At 33.1% G+C, this 16,534-nt stretch overlaps 2 protein-coding genes across 2 annotated transcripts in view; both read left to right on the forward strand.

Moving 5' to 3' along the window:
* Positions 1-3,815, forward strand: part of LOC108754847 (LIRP) — an 11,294-nt gene extending 7,479 nt beyond the window's left edge. The window contains 3 exon segments of the mRNA XM_018497470.1: positions 316-535; positions 2,666-2,725; positions 3,291-3,815. Of these exon segments, the coding sequence (XP_018352972.1) occupies positions 316-535; positions 2,666-2,725; positions 3,291-3,496 (486 nt within the window). The 3' untranslated portion in view covers positions 3,497-3,815.
* A 6,057-nt stretch (positions 3,816-9,872) lies between these two features.
* Positions 9,873-16,534, forward strand: part of LOC108754843 (glutamate receptor ionotropic, delta-2-like) — an 8,108-nt gene continuing 1,446 nt past the window's right edge. The window contains exons 1-7 of the mRNA XM_018497467.1: positions 9,873-10,049; positions 11,693-11,766; positions 14,216-14,392; positions 14,818-15,044; positions 15,118-15,227; positions 15,552-15,742; positions 16,315-16,423. Of these exons, the coding sequence (XP_018352969.1) occupies positions 9,977-10,049; positions 11,693-11,766; positions 14,216-14,392; positions 14,818-15,044; positions 15,118-15,227; positions 15,552-15,742; positions 16,315-16,423 (961 nt within the window). The 5' untranslated portion in view covers positions 9,873-9,976. The remainder of the gene's footprint in view (positions 10,050-11,692; positions 11,767-14,215; positions 14,393-14,817; positions 15,045-15,117; positions 15,228-15,551; positions 15,743-16,314; positions 16,424-16,534) is intronic.

The following is a 16,534-nucleotide window of genomic DNA, read 5'->3' on the forward strand; positions in this document are numbered from 1 at the left end:
AACTGTAGAAAGTACTGTTCAGAATGGCCCTTAAAAGTGGGAATACTTATGTATTTCCTTCTTTTTATCCCGTTTCTTTCCTTTTTCTAAAATCGTCTTCAACGCAAATCAAGGGCGAAGCTAATTACAATAAATGTTAAAGTCTGCCAGGTCGATCAATTTGACGTACTTCTATCCGCTTACAGAAATTCAGAGTTTAATTTTCATTGCAACTTTGTGATCTAATTGTGGAGTAAAGCGGATGAAGATTAGGGAGACAATGAATTTAATTTTCTGTATTGTAATGTAATTAAACGAGAATCGTATCACTTTCAGATGTCCGCGAATCGATTAAACGTGCTGGTGAGCCTGCTGCTCGCCGTCGCGCTTCTTGTGACGGAATCAGGAAACGCACAGGTAGATGGTTATCCCCAATTCAGCTCGAAGCGATCTGCCGTGAGTGCGCCGCAGAAATATTGCGGCAAGAAGCTTTCGAATGCTCTACAAATAATCTGTGATGGCGTGTACAACTCCATGTTTAAGAAGAGTGGTCAAGGTGAGTTTGAGCTAATCGATAGAGGAAACGCTCTTATCACTCGCTTCCGATATCAAGTCATAGATAAATGTAGTAGTAATAGATCATTACTGAATGCAACAATTTGTGCTTATTTCTCTTTCTTCGCGTGATAACGTTAAGCAATTATGTTTCTAAATGTGTGGACACAAGAGACGCATCGTATTTCATTCTTGATGTAATCATAGCTCAAAGCGACTGTTTAACTAGCGGTTATTCGCTGATTATTTCAGCCTTAATAGGCGTCTTTCACCGTTAATTTTCAAATTGTACATGTCTACAAGAAACAAATAATAGGACAATAGGATTAAGTCTTAAACATTTGTGTGTGTGGTCTTAAATAATCTAATAAAATAATTTTATATCTGAATAATTATAAGTGAAATTTCGACCGATAAGAATATTTGATTTATATTTGACTTATATCTTATTTGATTTATACTTGTATTATATTTATATAACTAAATATTTTAATGTAATTAAGCACTTTTTAATTGGTTATTTGTCAGCGTAATTTTACTCTATCGTTAAAATTTAGAGAGAACGAAATACTGACTTTTTTAAGAGACATGAAAATATTCCATTATTGATGCGTTCCTTTTAATTTTTTCATTTCATGATCTGCGAGAGGAAAATCACGCGTCCGGAATATGTCATTGACGCTCTTGCGCGCGTGCAAGCATATAATTCAGGAAGTTAATAATAGGAAGTTAAGGAATAATATTAAGGAAGATTTCTCGATGGCAGACGCCTCGTGACAAAATTTGCATTTGTAATGCGGCGACATGGTCATTAATATTAATGCCGTTCGCATTCCTTCTTTCTCGATTAATGTCACCCGCGATGGTGCGACAAGTATTTTATAATAAAGGCACTGATACTTATCCAATATAAATGCCAAATTACTGGGTATTCGTAAATTTCGATATCGTGGGATATTTGATGAAAAACATCTGTAAACGGACAGACACGTTAATTTGACATTTCGAACTGTCCATTACTCTTAACGTTAAACCCGCATATCTAAAGTGACTCGTTTCGAAGTATGAATGAGACTTAATTTGCACTAGACGTATAATTAAACGGCTCAATATAAGAATGAGGTCAGCCTATAATTCGTATAGCTCACTTTAGATACAACCTCACGTTTAAAGCGAACATTATAGACTACGCTGTCCACCGATTATAAGGGAACTTTTATCGGTCGGACCCTTCAATTTTAACGGCTTCTCAAGCATGGTCTTTTACAAAAGGCGATTAAGCACGCGATCAATCTGTGCCCGCAATTAACCAAGTAATCGCCACTTTGTCGCCAATGAATAATGCATGTAAGCTGGTATTACATATTCCCGAGTGGGATCATAAGCCGACGCACTCTCCATAATCGTCGAATGACTTAAATACGCCGACAATCGGGGACATTACATTTTTTAGCGGCGGCTCTTTACTCGTAGGTTTTTTTTTTATGAAAACAAAAATTTACAATGGAAATTTACGTAAACTTTTTCGGACGCGTAAATAAAAAATAACTTGTCACCGAGCTTAATCGATAAAATAGATTCGTATAATCTAACACTGAGATCTAGATGTGCCTGTCCGATTTATTGATGATCGTGGAAAGCAAATTCTCGTTATTTATTTTTTTCGAATAATGTGGCATATGTGACACGCACTGTGAACATTTCTCCATTTTCTTTTTTAAAACATGTGAAATTCGTCAAACAAAACGTAGGCAAGCATGATGGCACAAATGAAATTATTCTAGTTTGATTTTAAATATAAGTACAATATATGTATTACAATACAATCAATAGCTCTTGCGCTAATTACCGTAGTCGATATTGCTAAAAGTAATGTTTTATATAATTTCACACTCAAAATAATGTAATTCTTATTAACGTCTTTCGTTGCGTTACATTTATATTGTTGAATGCGAAATTATAACATAAGATATTATGTCACTTTTAATTAATGTCAATTGGCGAAACGTATATAATCTGTTTAAAAATTTTATTTTCTCTTGTATAAATTACGCTTAAAGATCCTTTACTTTCGATCGCCAAAAAAGTTTTGAGATTTTCGGACAATGTTTTACTTTGATTTCTTTCACAGCGCGAGAAGAAGCGAATGTCGACAGCAGAGATAGCAACTTCGACTACGTTCGCACTCAAGGTATGACTTTAGAGAGAAAAAGTTTTTGCAATCAAAAGCTTTTTCGAAAATTTCAAAACTTTTTTAAATTTTTCCACGCGCAAAATAAGAGGCACATTGTAATAAGTGCGGTGCTTAAAATGTTTACGTTTAAAAAAAACATCTTTGCAAAGCAATTATTCAATAATAAAAGATATTTCAATTTTAAACGTCTTAAGGCCGGTTGTCCCATCTTTAGATAAACTGTGAGATAATTTAGCTATGGGATAAATAAAAGAGTAAAAGAGTAAGAACATAAGAGAGTAAGAGAGTAAGACAGTGGGCCGAAGTTTATCAAAAGACGGAACAACCCAGAATAAAACGTTTTAATATCTTAAAATTAAACACTTCTTTTTTTTTTAGTGCACATACTTAATGTACAGAATAAACGAGAATGAGATATAAAGCGAGGGCGCTTATTAAGTTAAATACCAGAATTTTTGGTTAATAAACAGATGATTTGTTGACGTGCAATTGAAGTTTTATTGCCATTTATTAAAGTTGTAACAATGCCTACTAGAGAGATTCAGATTCATTTTTGTTTCAGAAATGGAAATGGCCGATTATCCAATCGCCTATGAGTTTCCCCCATTCTTGCCGCGAGCGAGGGCACGAGGGATGTTAGACGGACGCTTTGCTGGCAGGCGTTACCGAAGGCAGGGTCGAGGTATCCACGAGGAATGTTGCATCAACCCGTGTACGATAAATGAATTGACCAGCTACTGCGGCGGCAGAGGAAGCGCTTCGGAGTAACTGGTAACCCTTCGACTTCCGCTTTACTGCTCGATCACCATGCAAACCGAATAATCCCAGAGATACACGCCTCACGCGCATATACCCACACACGTACACACACATAGAGGAACATACACACATGCCACATTACGTATGGTACACGTTGGAAAGTTCACCGGTAAATCGCATCATCGCTCACGTTGGAGACTGACTCGTGATAATTGTGTATACATTTACGTATCTGCGATGGAACTGACTTTTTTTAACGCATGATCGTGCGCGGGATTGTGCAATATAATCTCCTCCTTGGTTTCTTGTGAACGAGGGAGCACCAGAAGGAAGGCATAAAGATCGAAGAGATCGAAGATATGTTAATTTTACAAGGTGACATCATCAGTAATTCTGCTTCTTTTAAATTAACGACATTTGCCCGACAGTGGGTTGCAGATTTTTGCGATTGAGAATGCTTGTTAAGCTTTATTTGTGATAACAGATTGTATAAAGACCGTTTGAAAGATGAAAAATCTGTTTGATTTAATTTAATTCTTTCTAGCTTTTATAAATCTCAAATACTTGTTCCAAATTTAGATGGTTCTTCCTTCACCTGCTCTGCCTTGTCTATGAAAAGATATAAGTCTTTCCTTTACAAATGTAATTTAGTGAAACGAAAATCAGTTTTATAGATAAACTGTATTCATAAGAAAACGTTTAAAAATGATTAATGATCTCTATAAAAGACGTCACTCGAATTCAATTTATTCTCTTTTACACTGTATACGAGGTTTACGATACTTTTTCGGAGAAAGTAACAGTATCAGCGCCCCATATTTGCCTGATTGACAAGAGTTAAATCGGTACAAAAAGAATGAAAAAACGGACATTAGAAAGAGAAAACAGAACCAATCGCGATCTGTTCGCGCGTATCTAACGTGCGATCACGCGTAATTATAGCGATCATCATACGACCCACGTGAAAAATGGAGAACGTGCATGTCACGCGACTTCATCACGCTTGCCTTGTCCGAAATCGATCGTGGATTTGAATTCAAAGCTATCTTTCTCTCTTTTTTAATCAGGCAGCGTCAAGTGATATCGCCACGCGATTTTTCAATTCATAACATAAATGTATTGGAATATTCGCACTTTTTTATTTTGACCTCGTGAGACCTGCGAGAGTCCCTGCGTATCTACTGTCCACTTTCTGTCACATTAGCGAATGTCCCGCTCGCGATTTAGGATGCGTTCCGTTTTCACGCGCATCACACAGTAAGCATCAGATCATCCTTGTTGTCTGTCTCAAATATTAAACAAGAACAGATGATGCTTAACGAGCGCAAAACGGAATGCACCCTTAGAAACGTCGGAAAATCTTTTCGCGATTATCGGAGAGATACAGTCTCACTCGCATGGTGATTTTTGGCGACGAAGCACAGAAGGAATAGCTCGAATAGTTTACTTTCTTTGTAACTTTAGTTAATTAACTGTAACTTCTTTTTTTTTTTTTAATGTCAAATTCGAGATTCGTTTAACAATCGGGAGCGAGAACGCATGCAAGTCGTTGCTCGGAGACGCTACGTCACTGTTCGTCGTTGAACGAATGCCGAATTTAATATAGGACATTACTGTAGCTTGCGTTATTTTTAATCTGCCAGAGGCTGTGACGATTTCAAGGGGCATCTACGACTGTACTGCATATGGTGATATTATTCTTATTCGTAGAACCTGTATTCCCAATTATCCTTCGAGGAAAGGACCAGGATGCGTAAAACGATTGGAAAATCACGTCATACATCTTGCTGTATCGCTCGTATCGGAATGCATGATCGGCAAGATCAATATCAGTATAGCTATGCAGAGAAATCTAACTTACGTCCATTTCTACCAAACGTAGATTAACTTTAATCTCGCGTTTACTTACTTGTTATTTTTTTGAAATTAGAAAAAGAGTAAACCGAGATAAACATACAGCAAGGTACATTGCTGCAACATCATTGGAATGTTATTGCAATATTTCTGGAAGGATCTGCTGTATAGAAGTTAATCTACATTGATAGAACTTATACTCGTTTCTACCAATGTAGTTTAATTTTAATCTTGGTTCAATTAATTCTCCATTTTTTGCTAGTTTTAAGAATTAAAAAGGACGAAGAGTAAATTAAACCAAGATTAAGGTTGATCTATATTGGTAGAAACAGGCATTACACGTTGATTTAATGTAAAGATAACCATATTTATTTTGAAAACAACTTCAGAAGTTGTATTTGAAAGAAGCCAATCCTGGATATGTTTTATTCTTACCTTAAATTTTTTTTTATTAAATTCAATTGCCAGATAACAATTGGAGAATTCTTGCGTACGACGATACACGATAAAGGTGAGCTCATTTAGAAGCATGAAACGTGGTTCTAGGAAAACACGCTTTCGTGTTTGCATGACTATCGTTTAAATGAAACTTTGGTGAATCGGGAAGATCATGAGTCCTACCTCGAAAGGTATTTACGTTTTCAATAATACAAGCGTATGTAGTAAAGAATAATTTTAATAAGAGAGGGTGTGAATACGTATACGGTAATGAATACAATGAATACAAGCCGAAATCTGATTTATTTAACGGCCGAACTTACGGTCTGAACGTATGAAAGAAAAAAAAAAAGAAGTGAACGAAATGAATAAGCGTATTGTCGAAGGAGAAAAAAACTAAGATTCCAGACGCGTCGTGAACCAAACATCAAGAAAAACGTGGTGTACTCTATGCCACTGCTATCATTCACTCGAGAAGTTTTACATTAACACCGATTCGTTTCTACCGATAGTGTTGACTTTCCGTTACGTATTGAGTGATCTCTAAATCGCATGCCATTTACCTCGTCACGCATATCTAGCGTAAAAGCACGTTTCATTCCGAAGTATATTATACTGTTATGCTTTATCACCGAACTTGTTTTAGCGCTTATTCCGATTAACTGAATCTCCTTCCTCTGTCCGTATCGTAGGTAGGTCTACAAACTTGCGAAGGAATAGCAGATAAACTAATCCGGAGTAAGTTGACGCAGAGTCCATCTCGTCGCGATTTGCGAGGAAAGTTCGGTAACATGGCAAATTCGGAAAAGCGAGTGCACACTTCGTCATAATTGTAAAAAGTAATACATAATTATTACGTTAACTTTGTTTTATTTATGTGATTAATATTATTCGTGAGCTCTCTCTTTGGAGGTGTTAAAAAGGAATTTCAAATTTTTTTGTTTTATCTTTTATCACTGTTTTACCTTTTTAAGCGCTTCATTCTTTAATCCCAAGAAAAATTGTGAGTATATGTAATAATATACATTATGTAATTCATGTATATGTATATATTAATCTTTTTTGAATTTACCGATTTGCCGAATTTTCTCTGTCCCAATCATAATGTCCACCTCCGCGCGCACTCCTCGCCTATTCGTCGCCAGATCTCTCATTGAATAACGCGACAAGGTGATTATAATCGCCAACGTCGTAAGTTATTGATTAGATGCCAATTATCGTAATCATTTATTATTGATCATCATCGAGATTATTACGTTCCATTTACCGCATTAACGCCTTCATGATCATTTTTATCATTTCTCATCACCCCGTCATCATCGTCATAACGAGATGTGATTTTATACATCGGTAACGTTGCTGCCGAGCTTGCTTGAGCGCATTTCGATCGCGCTTCCCGCGTTCTACTTTCGCACTTATTTTCCCATCCCTTCCGCCTTTTCGTTTAGTTCCGGCAATCTCCCTCGCGCGATGACTGTAATACAGCGGAGACGAGTGAGAGAGTCGAGAAACGATGAAGACAGCGAAAGCAGATTGTATAACGTTAGCGGATAAAATCTCCGACAGCGTTAAGGTATAAGTCAACTATATCGATCAACCAATATATCAGAAGACAGATATATATATATATATACGTACAAAGAATGAAACAGATGGTAGATAGCTTCGAATCTACCGAGGCTGGATGGAGAGGAAATATTCGGACAGGGTGATTGATGCGAAGTATAAACGAATATCCGTTTCCGATATTTCCCATATTGTTTGCCGATAAACTGTTTATTCGACTTCATCGTGTCTCGGTCCCGACACACGTCGCTCGATCCTTCGGTGCGAAGAGAGAAAAAAACGCGGTAGCCCCTTTTTGCTGCGGCTGCGAACGAGAGACAACTTAGACGCTCCGGCGAGAGGAGCGGCGATATATACTACTACTTCGTAGGGCACAAAGCGATGTGATTTGTATATTGAGATGTACTTCAACTTAAACGATAAACAATGAAAATCGTTCTCAAGAAGAATCTGTTCTCTATTCTCCACCATGACCACCCACACTTCGTTCCAATTTCCGTAGCATTCGGCAGTATGAGGACGATTAATCTCAATGATCTCAATTCTACTTGGCGTTACACTTTTATACGCACGGAATGTGCACGTCCTATTAATAATATCACTATTAATTTCCTCTGACAGATGATTCACACGATTACTTGCTTAATGTTACTAATGGTGCGTATATTGATCGCGCCCGTCTAACGCAACCTTCGTGCCGACTGATATAACGTTCACGAGGACTTTACATCCGCGAACGTCCGCGAACATTAATCTCTCAGTTTATCTCTAAAATATAAAGAATGCTATATATTGTTGTAAGCGCTAGAAACTATTTAAAGAGAAAGACAATCGATAATTATTGCTAACATTGCTGGATAAGATACCATTTGCGTGATCGATGGCGTTTCGATAAGCGTTTTCTTCAAATAAAGAATGATTAATAAAAATTTGATCGCTTTAAAAATTGTCTATCTTTTTCATGTTTGTCCGCTGCTTGGATCAGATAATTTCTATTGTTAGAAGGTTAAAGAATAAGATAGCGTTGTGATAGATGAATTGTGTGAAATATTGTAACTTGCGTGACAAAATGGTACACGTGTCTATTTCTCTCTCTAGTCATATTTAATGTTGCCAATCAATCACTCAGTATCGCCATCAGGCGTTAAAGAAATTTCTCCCATTTTCTTTGTCATCTCATTGTCATCTATCTGTCTGTTTTCACACATATAGAAAGTTTGAAAGAATATAATTTATTACAATATATATTAATCAATTTTATGGAATAGATAACATCTTGTGAATTTTGTCTCTGAGAAAGTATTTGAAGGACAGCTTTTATCACGTTTAAAAAATATTTTTATTCAATTCTTATCATACTTTTGCGCATTTTGATTTGCAAATTTTTTTTAGACTTGACCGGCTTGAAAAAATCCAGATGGACGATTTCATAACGAAATAATTTCACAAAACATATTAATTTATCAAATTTCTCTGTTTATCAATTGCGTCTATATGAAATAAAAATAATATATAATAATATAAAATATATATATATATATCATCTGATATTACGTTTAAATCGAGAGTAACCGTTTGATTTTTTTTACGTTTACCTAGGATATTTTACAGCCCAAAAAAGTTATTATTATTAATAATATTGTATACTATTATTTACCGATTATATTAATATTTGAAAATGTTATAGATAAGAATTTAATCACAAATTTTCTAAAAATACAAAATAAACAAATATTAAACGAAATAAGCACGTTAAGTAGCTTATTATGACGATATTTAAAAAAAAATAAAAATTTTAATTAATATAATGCTTATTCATTGCAGATTTTCAATGGAAATTACATATTTAAGGTTTATAGCCTGGAAAATAGATATAAAAAGAAAAAGAAATTAAACAATATCAAACAAAACAATATTTTACAATTTACTTTTTCTCGTCGCTGGGATATAAAAATATTCCAATGATTATTATTCCTAAGTTAGTATTTCATACTTATGTGTATTTCGGTTCTTTTAAATTTTTAAAAGACTTGACTATCTTGAAAAATCTAAATGCACGATTTCGTAACAAATGAAATAATCTTACAAAATACTATATAATTTACTAAATCTTTCCGCTTGTCAATCTCGTATGACGTATGAGATATCATCTGATATATGTACATTGTTAAAAACAAGTAAATAAATCTAAAATTGGGTGCACGCCTGATTATCAGTTGTTACATTGATTTTTACGATCAACCAAGTAAAAGTAGCACACGTTTTGTTGATAATGAATGAATGATTAATTACTGCGAGGACCAATAGAATCTTTAAAAAAAAGAACAATAACGTGTGAGATACGACTGCTGAGGGTTGACGGCGCCCGCGCCGTACAGAACCCTGGTCGGGGTTTCCACGCGTCAACTCTTTTCCCCTCTTTGGGTACTTTCGACGGTCGCGTGACAGACTGACATAAAACAGCTCGTCACTACGTTGCTGTCGTCCGGGTCAGGATGACTGGAGTGTTAGTATCGATTCACCTAACTGCTGGTTATGCCGCATCGCACGAAATATTTCCGGTCGGAGGAGAGCCACGAGACACAAAGAAGATGCGAGCAGATAAGATGTAGTCGGAGACACTGATGAAGAATGCTCAACTTCCGACAACTTTTATTCGGCACGTTCATATTTGCGACGTGTTACTGTATCACGTACGGACAAAGTAAGCTAGTCAGCTAATTATTGATAATTGACTTTTGTTAAAATTTCTGTTAATCTTTATTTATTATATAATTCTCTTAAAGCACTAAAAATCTGCGTGAAAAAGATAAGATTAAATGATAGGTACAAAAATTAACCCTCCACTGACAATGTTGGACTTTAATAACACAGTCAATTTTTTTAATTGTGAATTTTGATAAATTTAAATCTATAAAAAAGAAGAAAAAAAAAGAAGTACTGCAATCCAGTTTTCTAGTAGTAAAAACTTGTTAAAACTTTCACATGCACATATATAGGATTTTTTTCACATTTTTATATTATTTGCAACAATACAAAAATCTGCTCTGAAGTTTGAAGACAAGTTGTGGAAGAGTGAAAATTTCACATTGCCAGCTGAGGGTTAAATCGATAGCAAACAGAAAACGTTTCACAAAGATTATTTATTTTAAATAGAGTACATTAATTAATTAATTATGTATATAACAATTAATAATAATAATAATTAAAAATTACTATTATGTAATGTAATCGGGCTCAGTGTGGACCCTCTAAACTTAGAATTTTTTTAATTTTTTGCTAAGGTCTCAGAATTGAAAATTAATAGTCACATTCAAAAGAGGGAACATTTCTGTATTTAAAAAAAATATAAATTATATCCATATATTTTTATAAATGCAGTAAAGATTTAAAAGGAAGGTAGCATTTGGGGCACCTTAGCATCTTTTTCGAAAATATTAAAAATATGAAAGATAAAGTAATCCAACATTACTTTTATAAATTCATAATTTTATTACATAAACATATTGATGTATAAACATTTAAAAAAAGCTATTTAACAACTTAAACATTGAATACCTGTGTCAACTTCTCCTTCTTAAAATTGTGCTTATGGATTCACTCGCAGTTCGGATAAATAAAAGGGCCTTTATCATTTTTAGTTCCCACACAATTTTCATGAACAGATTTGTGATAAACTTGTGTGTGTCACTTACGCATGTGCTCAAACATTACATTGGTATTACCATACAAAGATTTCCTTATCTTTAATTATAAACAAAACGTTGTGACAAAAAATATAAACTAAATATAGCGTTGTAAAGTATGAATATAGAGCTATAATATGAATAAGAACAATAACATGAATTACGGAAATTAATAATCACGTTTTCATAATTATAGAAAGCAATTACTTACTTACGGAATATTATAACCACGATGTATCAGTTTTTCCTGTTTTTACACAAACAGAATGAATAATATGATTTATGAATTGATTGAACCGAATCGTATTGATTGGATCGCCTCGAATTACTACTGTCATCTGTATAATTAATTATATAATATATATAAATAGCAAGTGGCTCATTTTTTGGAAAACGGCCCAAATTGGGCCCAGTTACTTTAAGTAATAAGTAATTAATTACTTCTTTCTCTTGATGTTATAAAATAGTAATAGTTTATTTTTTTACGATCGAATGACTATTATTATTATTATTATTATTATTATTATTTTAATAGTAAAACTATAAAATTGTTGTTAACGTTCCAAAAATAGCACTGTTGTCAAGTTAAAAGCTTGGAACATGTTTCCATAATTTGACATATCATTAACGTTAATTACCAAAGACAATATTATGATTTCAGATGATACCACAACTAATGGACGAAGTTCCGTAAAGTCAACAATACCCACAGAAATGAAAATAACATCTTGGAACGTAAGTCTAATAATTATACAAGTAAATATACCGTATATAAATAAAGTAAAAGGTACTATTTTATAGGATTACATTTAATCTTTGGAAGAAAAAGCGAAAATGGATAACAGAAAAATCCGTGAATTTGTGTTTACATATTCCGGGGCGTACGCGAGCAATCTTTTCCAAATAATATGAATATTAATCAAAGCAACTGAGCTAGTAATAAGAATTTTTGCTGTTTACTTTGTCCGGAGTCAAAATGATGTTTAATTTGGTCACTGTTATATTAAGAGAAAGTAGCAACAAAATGTTTAATATAACAAAGATCAACTTAAACTACTTGCATGTTAACGCAAATGTTGAAATTTTTCGAAAACTTGGAGGGTAAAGCTTTCTGAAATAATTTAAGAAATAGTGTTATGCTTAATTAAATCATTGAACAGAATAATTTATTAGATCGACGTATAATATTTATTTTATCATATTTTCAAGTTTAAATTTTCCAATAAATGATTACTTTAGCTTAAAAGTTCATCAAAGATCAATTAACAATACGTAACTCTTTAAATGTGATAATACTAACAAACTATATTGTCGGATTATAAACTGGTTGATATTTTTTTAACGATATTATAGATGTTATCGTGCAAATAAATATACCGTGAAACACATGGCACGATATTTATTTTACTATATCTTTCATGATGACACGCATTTTTATTTGTCTACTTGATGATGAGTGGTAGGAGTGTAGAGCAAATGTCACCGATGTAACATTTTCAGCAGAAAAAAAATATTTGCAACTCTTACCGCAGTGAAAAAGATCCATACACTTCTTTTACGATAATCATTTATGTCTGCACGCAAAGAACGGCATTGCCGAAGTACCTAAAACTTTAGCTAGATACAAATTTGCGGAAAATAATTTTGTTGCCATTAAATTAATCATGTAAACCGTTTAAGTACCTATAATGAGTACAGTTTTGACATTCTAGTAACTAGCTGAGTGTCTTACATAATCATTTCGATGGTCCAACAAAATTGTCTTTATATTTGTATATTTATAGTCAAGTTTTTTAGATATCCTGTAAAATCGTTCTGTAGGTGTTAAGCACATTAATCAAGATTAAATTTTTTTACATAAATTTAAAAATATAAGTTGTTTAATTATTTAGATATTGAATTTATATTAATTCATTTTTTTATATATTCTCATCTCGTACATGAAAAAGAAAACTACAAGGAATAATTATACGAATGGCCACTTGTAAAAAGAGAAGAATATCGTCATGTCACATTTGAAATGACAATCCGCCGTATGTGATTTATCGATCATCGACAAAATGTCCTACTTTTTTATATTGGTCATGGGAAAAATCTAGAATAAAAGATATAACATGCAATGATGTAAAATGGTCACCATATCTTGCACGTAAATTGTATCCTTCACTAAGCTAATTCTCAAATGTATTATTTTCTGCAGCAAATTTTCCATGAAATTGCCATTTGCACAATTGAAATCATCATTAATTTCTTGAAAATAACATGTCCTTTTAAATAATATAAAATACGAGCATATTGAATTAATTAATTTATCATATATCAAAACATAAAAAGATGTTAAGTATATCTCGAGTTCTTGGTGCAGAATGGATAAGCGAATAATTATATATTGCGACGGCTGCATGTATAGTCGGAACTTGAATAATAACTTCCCAGCATAGCGTGTTTTGCGTGACGCGGTAAACAAAGAACAGCTAATCGAGTAACCGAGTTGTTAAGGCTGTTGTATTACGCGAGTATCGTGGTTAATAATAAATATTATGTCAGGTTTGCCACTATATATCTCCCGATATACGTCGCGCATCTTGCAATCTTCATAGCGTTCATTAGCGTGTTCGTGCGCAACCCGATATCTAACATTAAAATGTACAAACATTCGAGTTAAGTACGCAACTAACCGCGCATGGAACGATCGTAACGCTGCGATAATGAACGCGCAATAATAATTACATTGAGGGTGCTTGGACATTATTGTGGGATTTAATAGCCATATTATTATACGCAATTACCTTAAAAATGGAAATATTGAATAATCAATTTTAAGTTGATTCTTATTTCAAAGTCGTCTTAATTAATGATTTAAGATGTTAGTACAGCTCTGACTGATTTATGACATTTTAAGACTATAATTAAAACAATCTTAATTAATATATAAGACTTTAATATAAATACTGATCTTAGATATAATCTCGCCAAAAGATGATTACACTTATTTCTAAGCAATAATATTTACGATCTTAAATTAACAAACGTTATCGATAATATTTATTAATTTTATCCCATGAAAACTAATTGGCAAATTTCCGCCCTTATTATCCTGATATTAAATTAGTTTTATTAATTTATATAAGGATTGCAATTTTTTAAGAATCTTAATTATGTATGCGAAAATATAAAATTGTAGGACATGCCGTTCTCCGGATTAGTGATGGAGAATGGAACATGGGTGGGAAAAGGCTATGCGTTTTACTTGCTTAAGCTGCTTAGTTCCAAATTAAATTTCACATACACGATCATACCTCCTGAACAACACGTGTTGGGCAACAAAGAAAGCGGAATATTAAATTTACTTTACGAAAAGGTAAGACACTTTTCTCTGAAACGATTTATTTTTGACCAATTAATAAATTATTTTAATGTCTTAATATAATATATATATAAGACAGAATTTTTTTTAGAAAAAAAAACTGACTGTCGGTTTTTTCTTGTGACAAAATTTCTGTCTACATTTGACTATAAAGTCATTAAAATTCCAGGCAACAAAAAGTTCAAAAACCTCTTAAGGACATCTTTTAAAAAATGTATCAAACATGCCTTTAAAGAAAATCGAAACTTTGATTTAAAACTCGCTCACTAGCGACCTCTAAATCTTAATATTTTTCAATAAAAATTTAGGGGTGTTCTTTTGGCATGAAATGGAAGCTTTTGAGCTGAGAAGCCATTTAAAAAAAAATTTTTTTTTTGGCTTATCAATCTGGTATATATATATAAAGTTTTTTCATTCAGAAGGTAGATATGGCGGTGGCCTACTTGCCCATTTTGCCGGAGATGCGGAAGTATTGCACGTTCAGTACAATCCTGGAACAAGGCGAGTTGACGGTATTGATGAAACGACCGCAAGAATCGGCAACCGGTTCGGGATTGCTCGCACCATTCAACAAAACCGTTTGGTTGTTTGTGCTGGCTGCAGTGGTCTCTGTAGGACCCATAATTTACACATTGGCCACATTCAGGTTCGTCAAAAGAAAAAAAATCCATAGAATGTGCTGAAACGCTTCAGTTCTCAATATTATTATTATCTCATAGGGCAAAATTGTGGAACAAACTCGACTCCGAAAATTTCAGCTTATTCTCTTGCGTATGGTTTGTGTATAGTTCTTTGTTAAAACAAGGAACCAATATAATCGCGACGACAGGTACGAGATACTGCCCTGCTATCTTCGTGACATCTTGATTGCCATATCTTTATATACGCAAACGACGTTTCATATTTCTTCAAGAGTTACATCATTATATACTGCGATATACGTTATGTGCAATTATTTTTATATTTAATTTGTAATAATGTAAATTAAATTTATGAAAAATCTGAACCATATCCGACTAGCATAATTTATGTATAGGATTGTAACAGGATATTAATTTTTTTATACTACGATTTTTGAAAGCAACAAACATATGCTAATTGTATTGTTTACTACGTGCTATTGAATTGAAAAATGAATTTACACCAATTGCAGACTCGACGCGGATTCTGATCGCCATGTGGTGGATATTCATTTTAATACTAACATCCTTTTACACGGCGAATCTTACTGCGTTCCTTACGAGACCACAGTTTACCTTACCGATCAACAACATACAAGATATATTGCGTAAAGGTTATCAGTGGATCTCTTATAAAGGGCGCACAATGGACTTACTTTCTGAAGTAAGTCTTTTCGCAAACACGTATTTAATCTTTTTCAAAAGAGAATTTACCAGATTTATAATTACAATCTTATCCAATAGTTGCTATTTAAAACTAATAAGAATTGCAAGCATCAATTTCATGATCATAAAGCATTAAAATAACACTAGTTTACACAAAAAGTTATTTTGAATTATTAATATATTTAACAATATATCTATAATATTTTTAATATTGTATTATGTATCACAAGTCAAGAACCCATACATAACATGGCTAAAAAGTAAGATATTTAAATTTATAAAAATGCATCTTATAGAGAATGGACAATACATTCACTTCTCATTAGAATTTTAAGATAATATTAATCTTTTATATAAAAAAATATTAAATATCGCAAAAAATTTTTGATAGATTAAATCTCTGCAGTTATTTCGAAAACGTAATGTACTAGTACAATATTTTGCGTGCGGTACTGTTTTCAGTCAAACTTTGTAAGAAACACTTTGTTTGGTTCAAAGTAATTAAAAAAAATTATTTTTTGTAAACTAATGTAATTAATAGAGCTTACATTTTATTTTTAACATTTTCAGTTCCACGATGTTGATGATTTAAGTCTCTTAAACGACACAAGATGGAAAGACAACTACATAACGTCGTATGAATATCCAGTTAACGATATTTTTGACGCTTTAGAGAAGAGTGAGTACTACCGTCAAATTTCAAGTACATACTTTAATAATAAATAAAAAGAATAATACATAAATTCACGAAGCATTAAAAGTCAGCGCTGGTACTAATTTGCGCAATTAT

The sequence above is a fragment of the Trachymyrmex septentrionalis genome, unplaced genomic scaffold, assembly GCF_001594115.1.
Source record: "Trachymyrmex septentrionalis isolate Tsep2-gDNA-1 unplaced genomic scaffold, Tsep1.0 scaffold81, whole genome shotgun sequence".
Lineage (NCBI taxonomy): Eukaryota > Metazoa > Arthropoda > Insecta > Hymenoptera > Formicidae > Trachymyrmex > Trachymyrmex septentrionalis.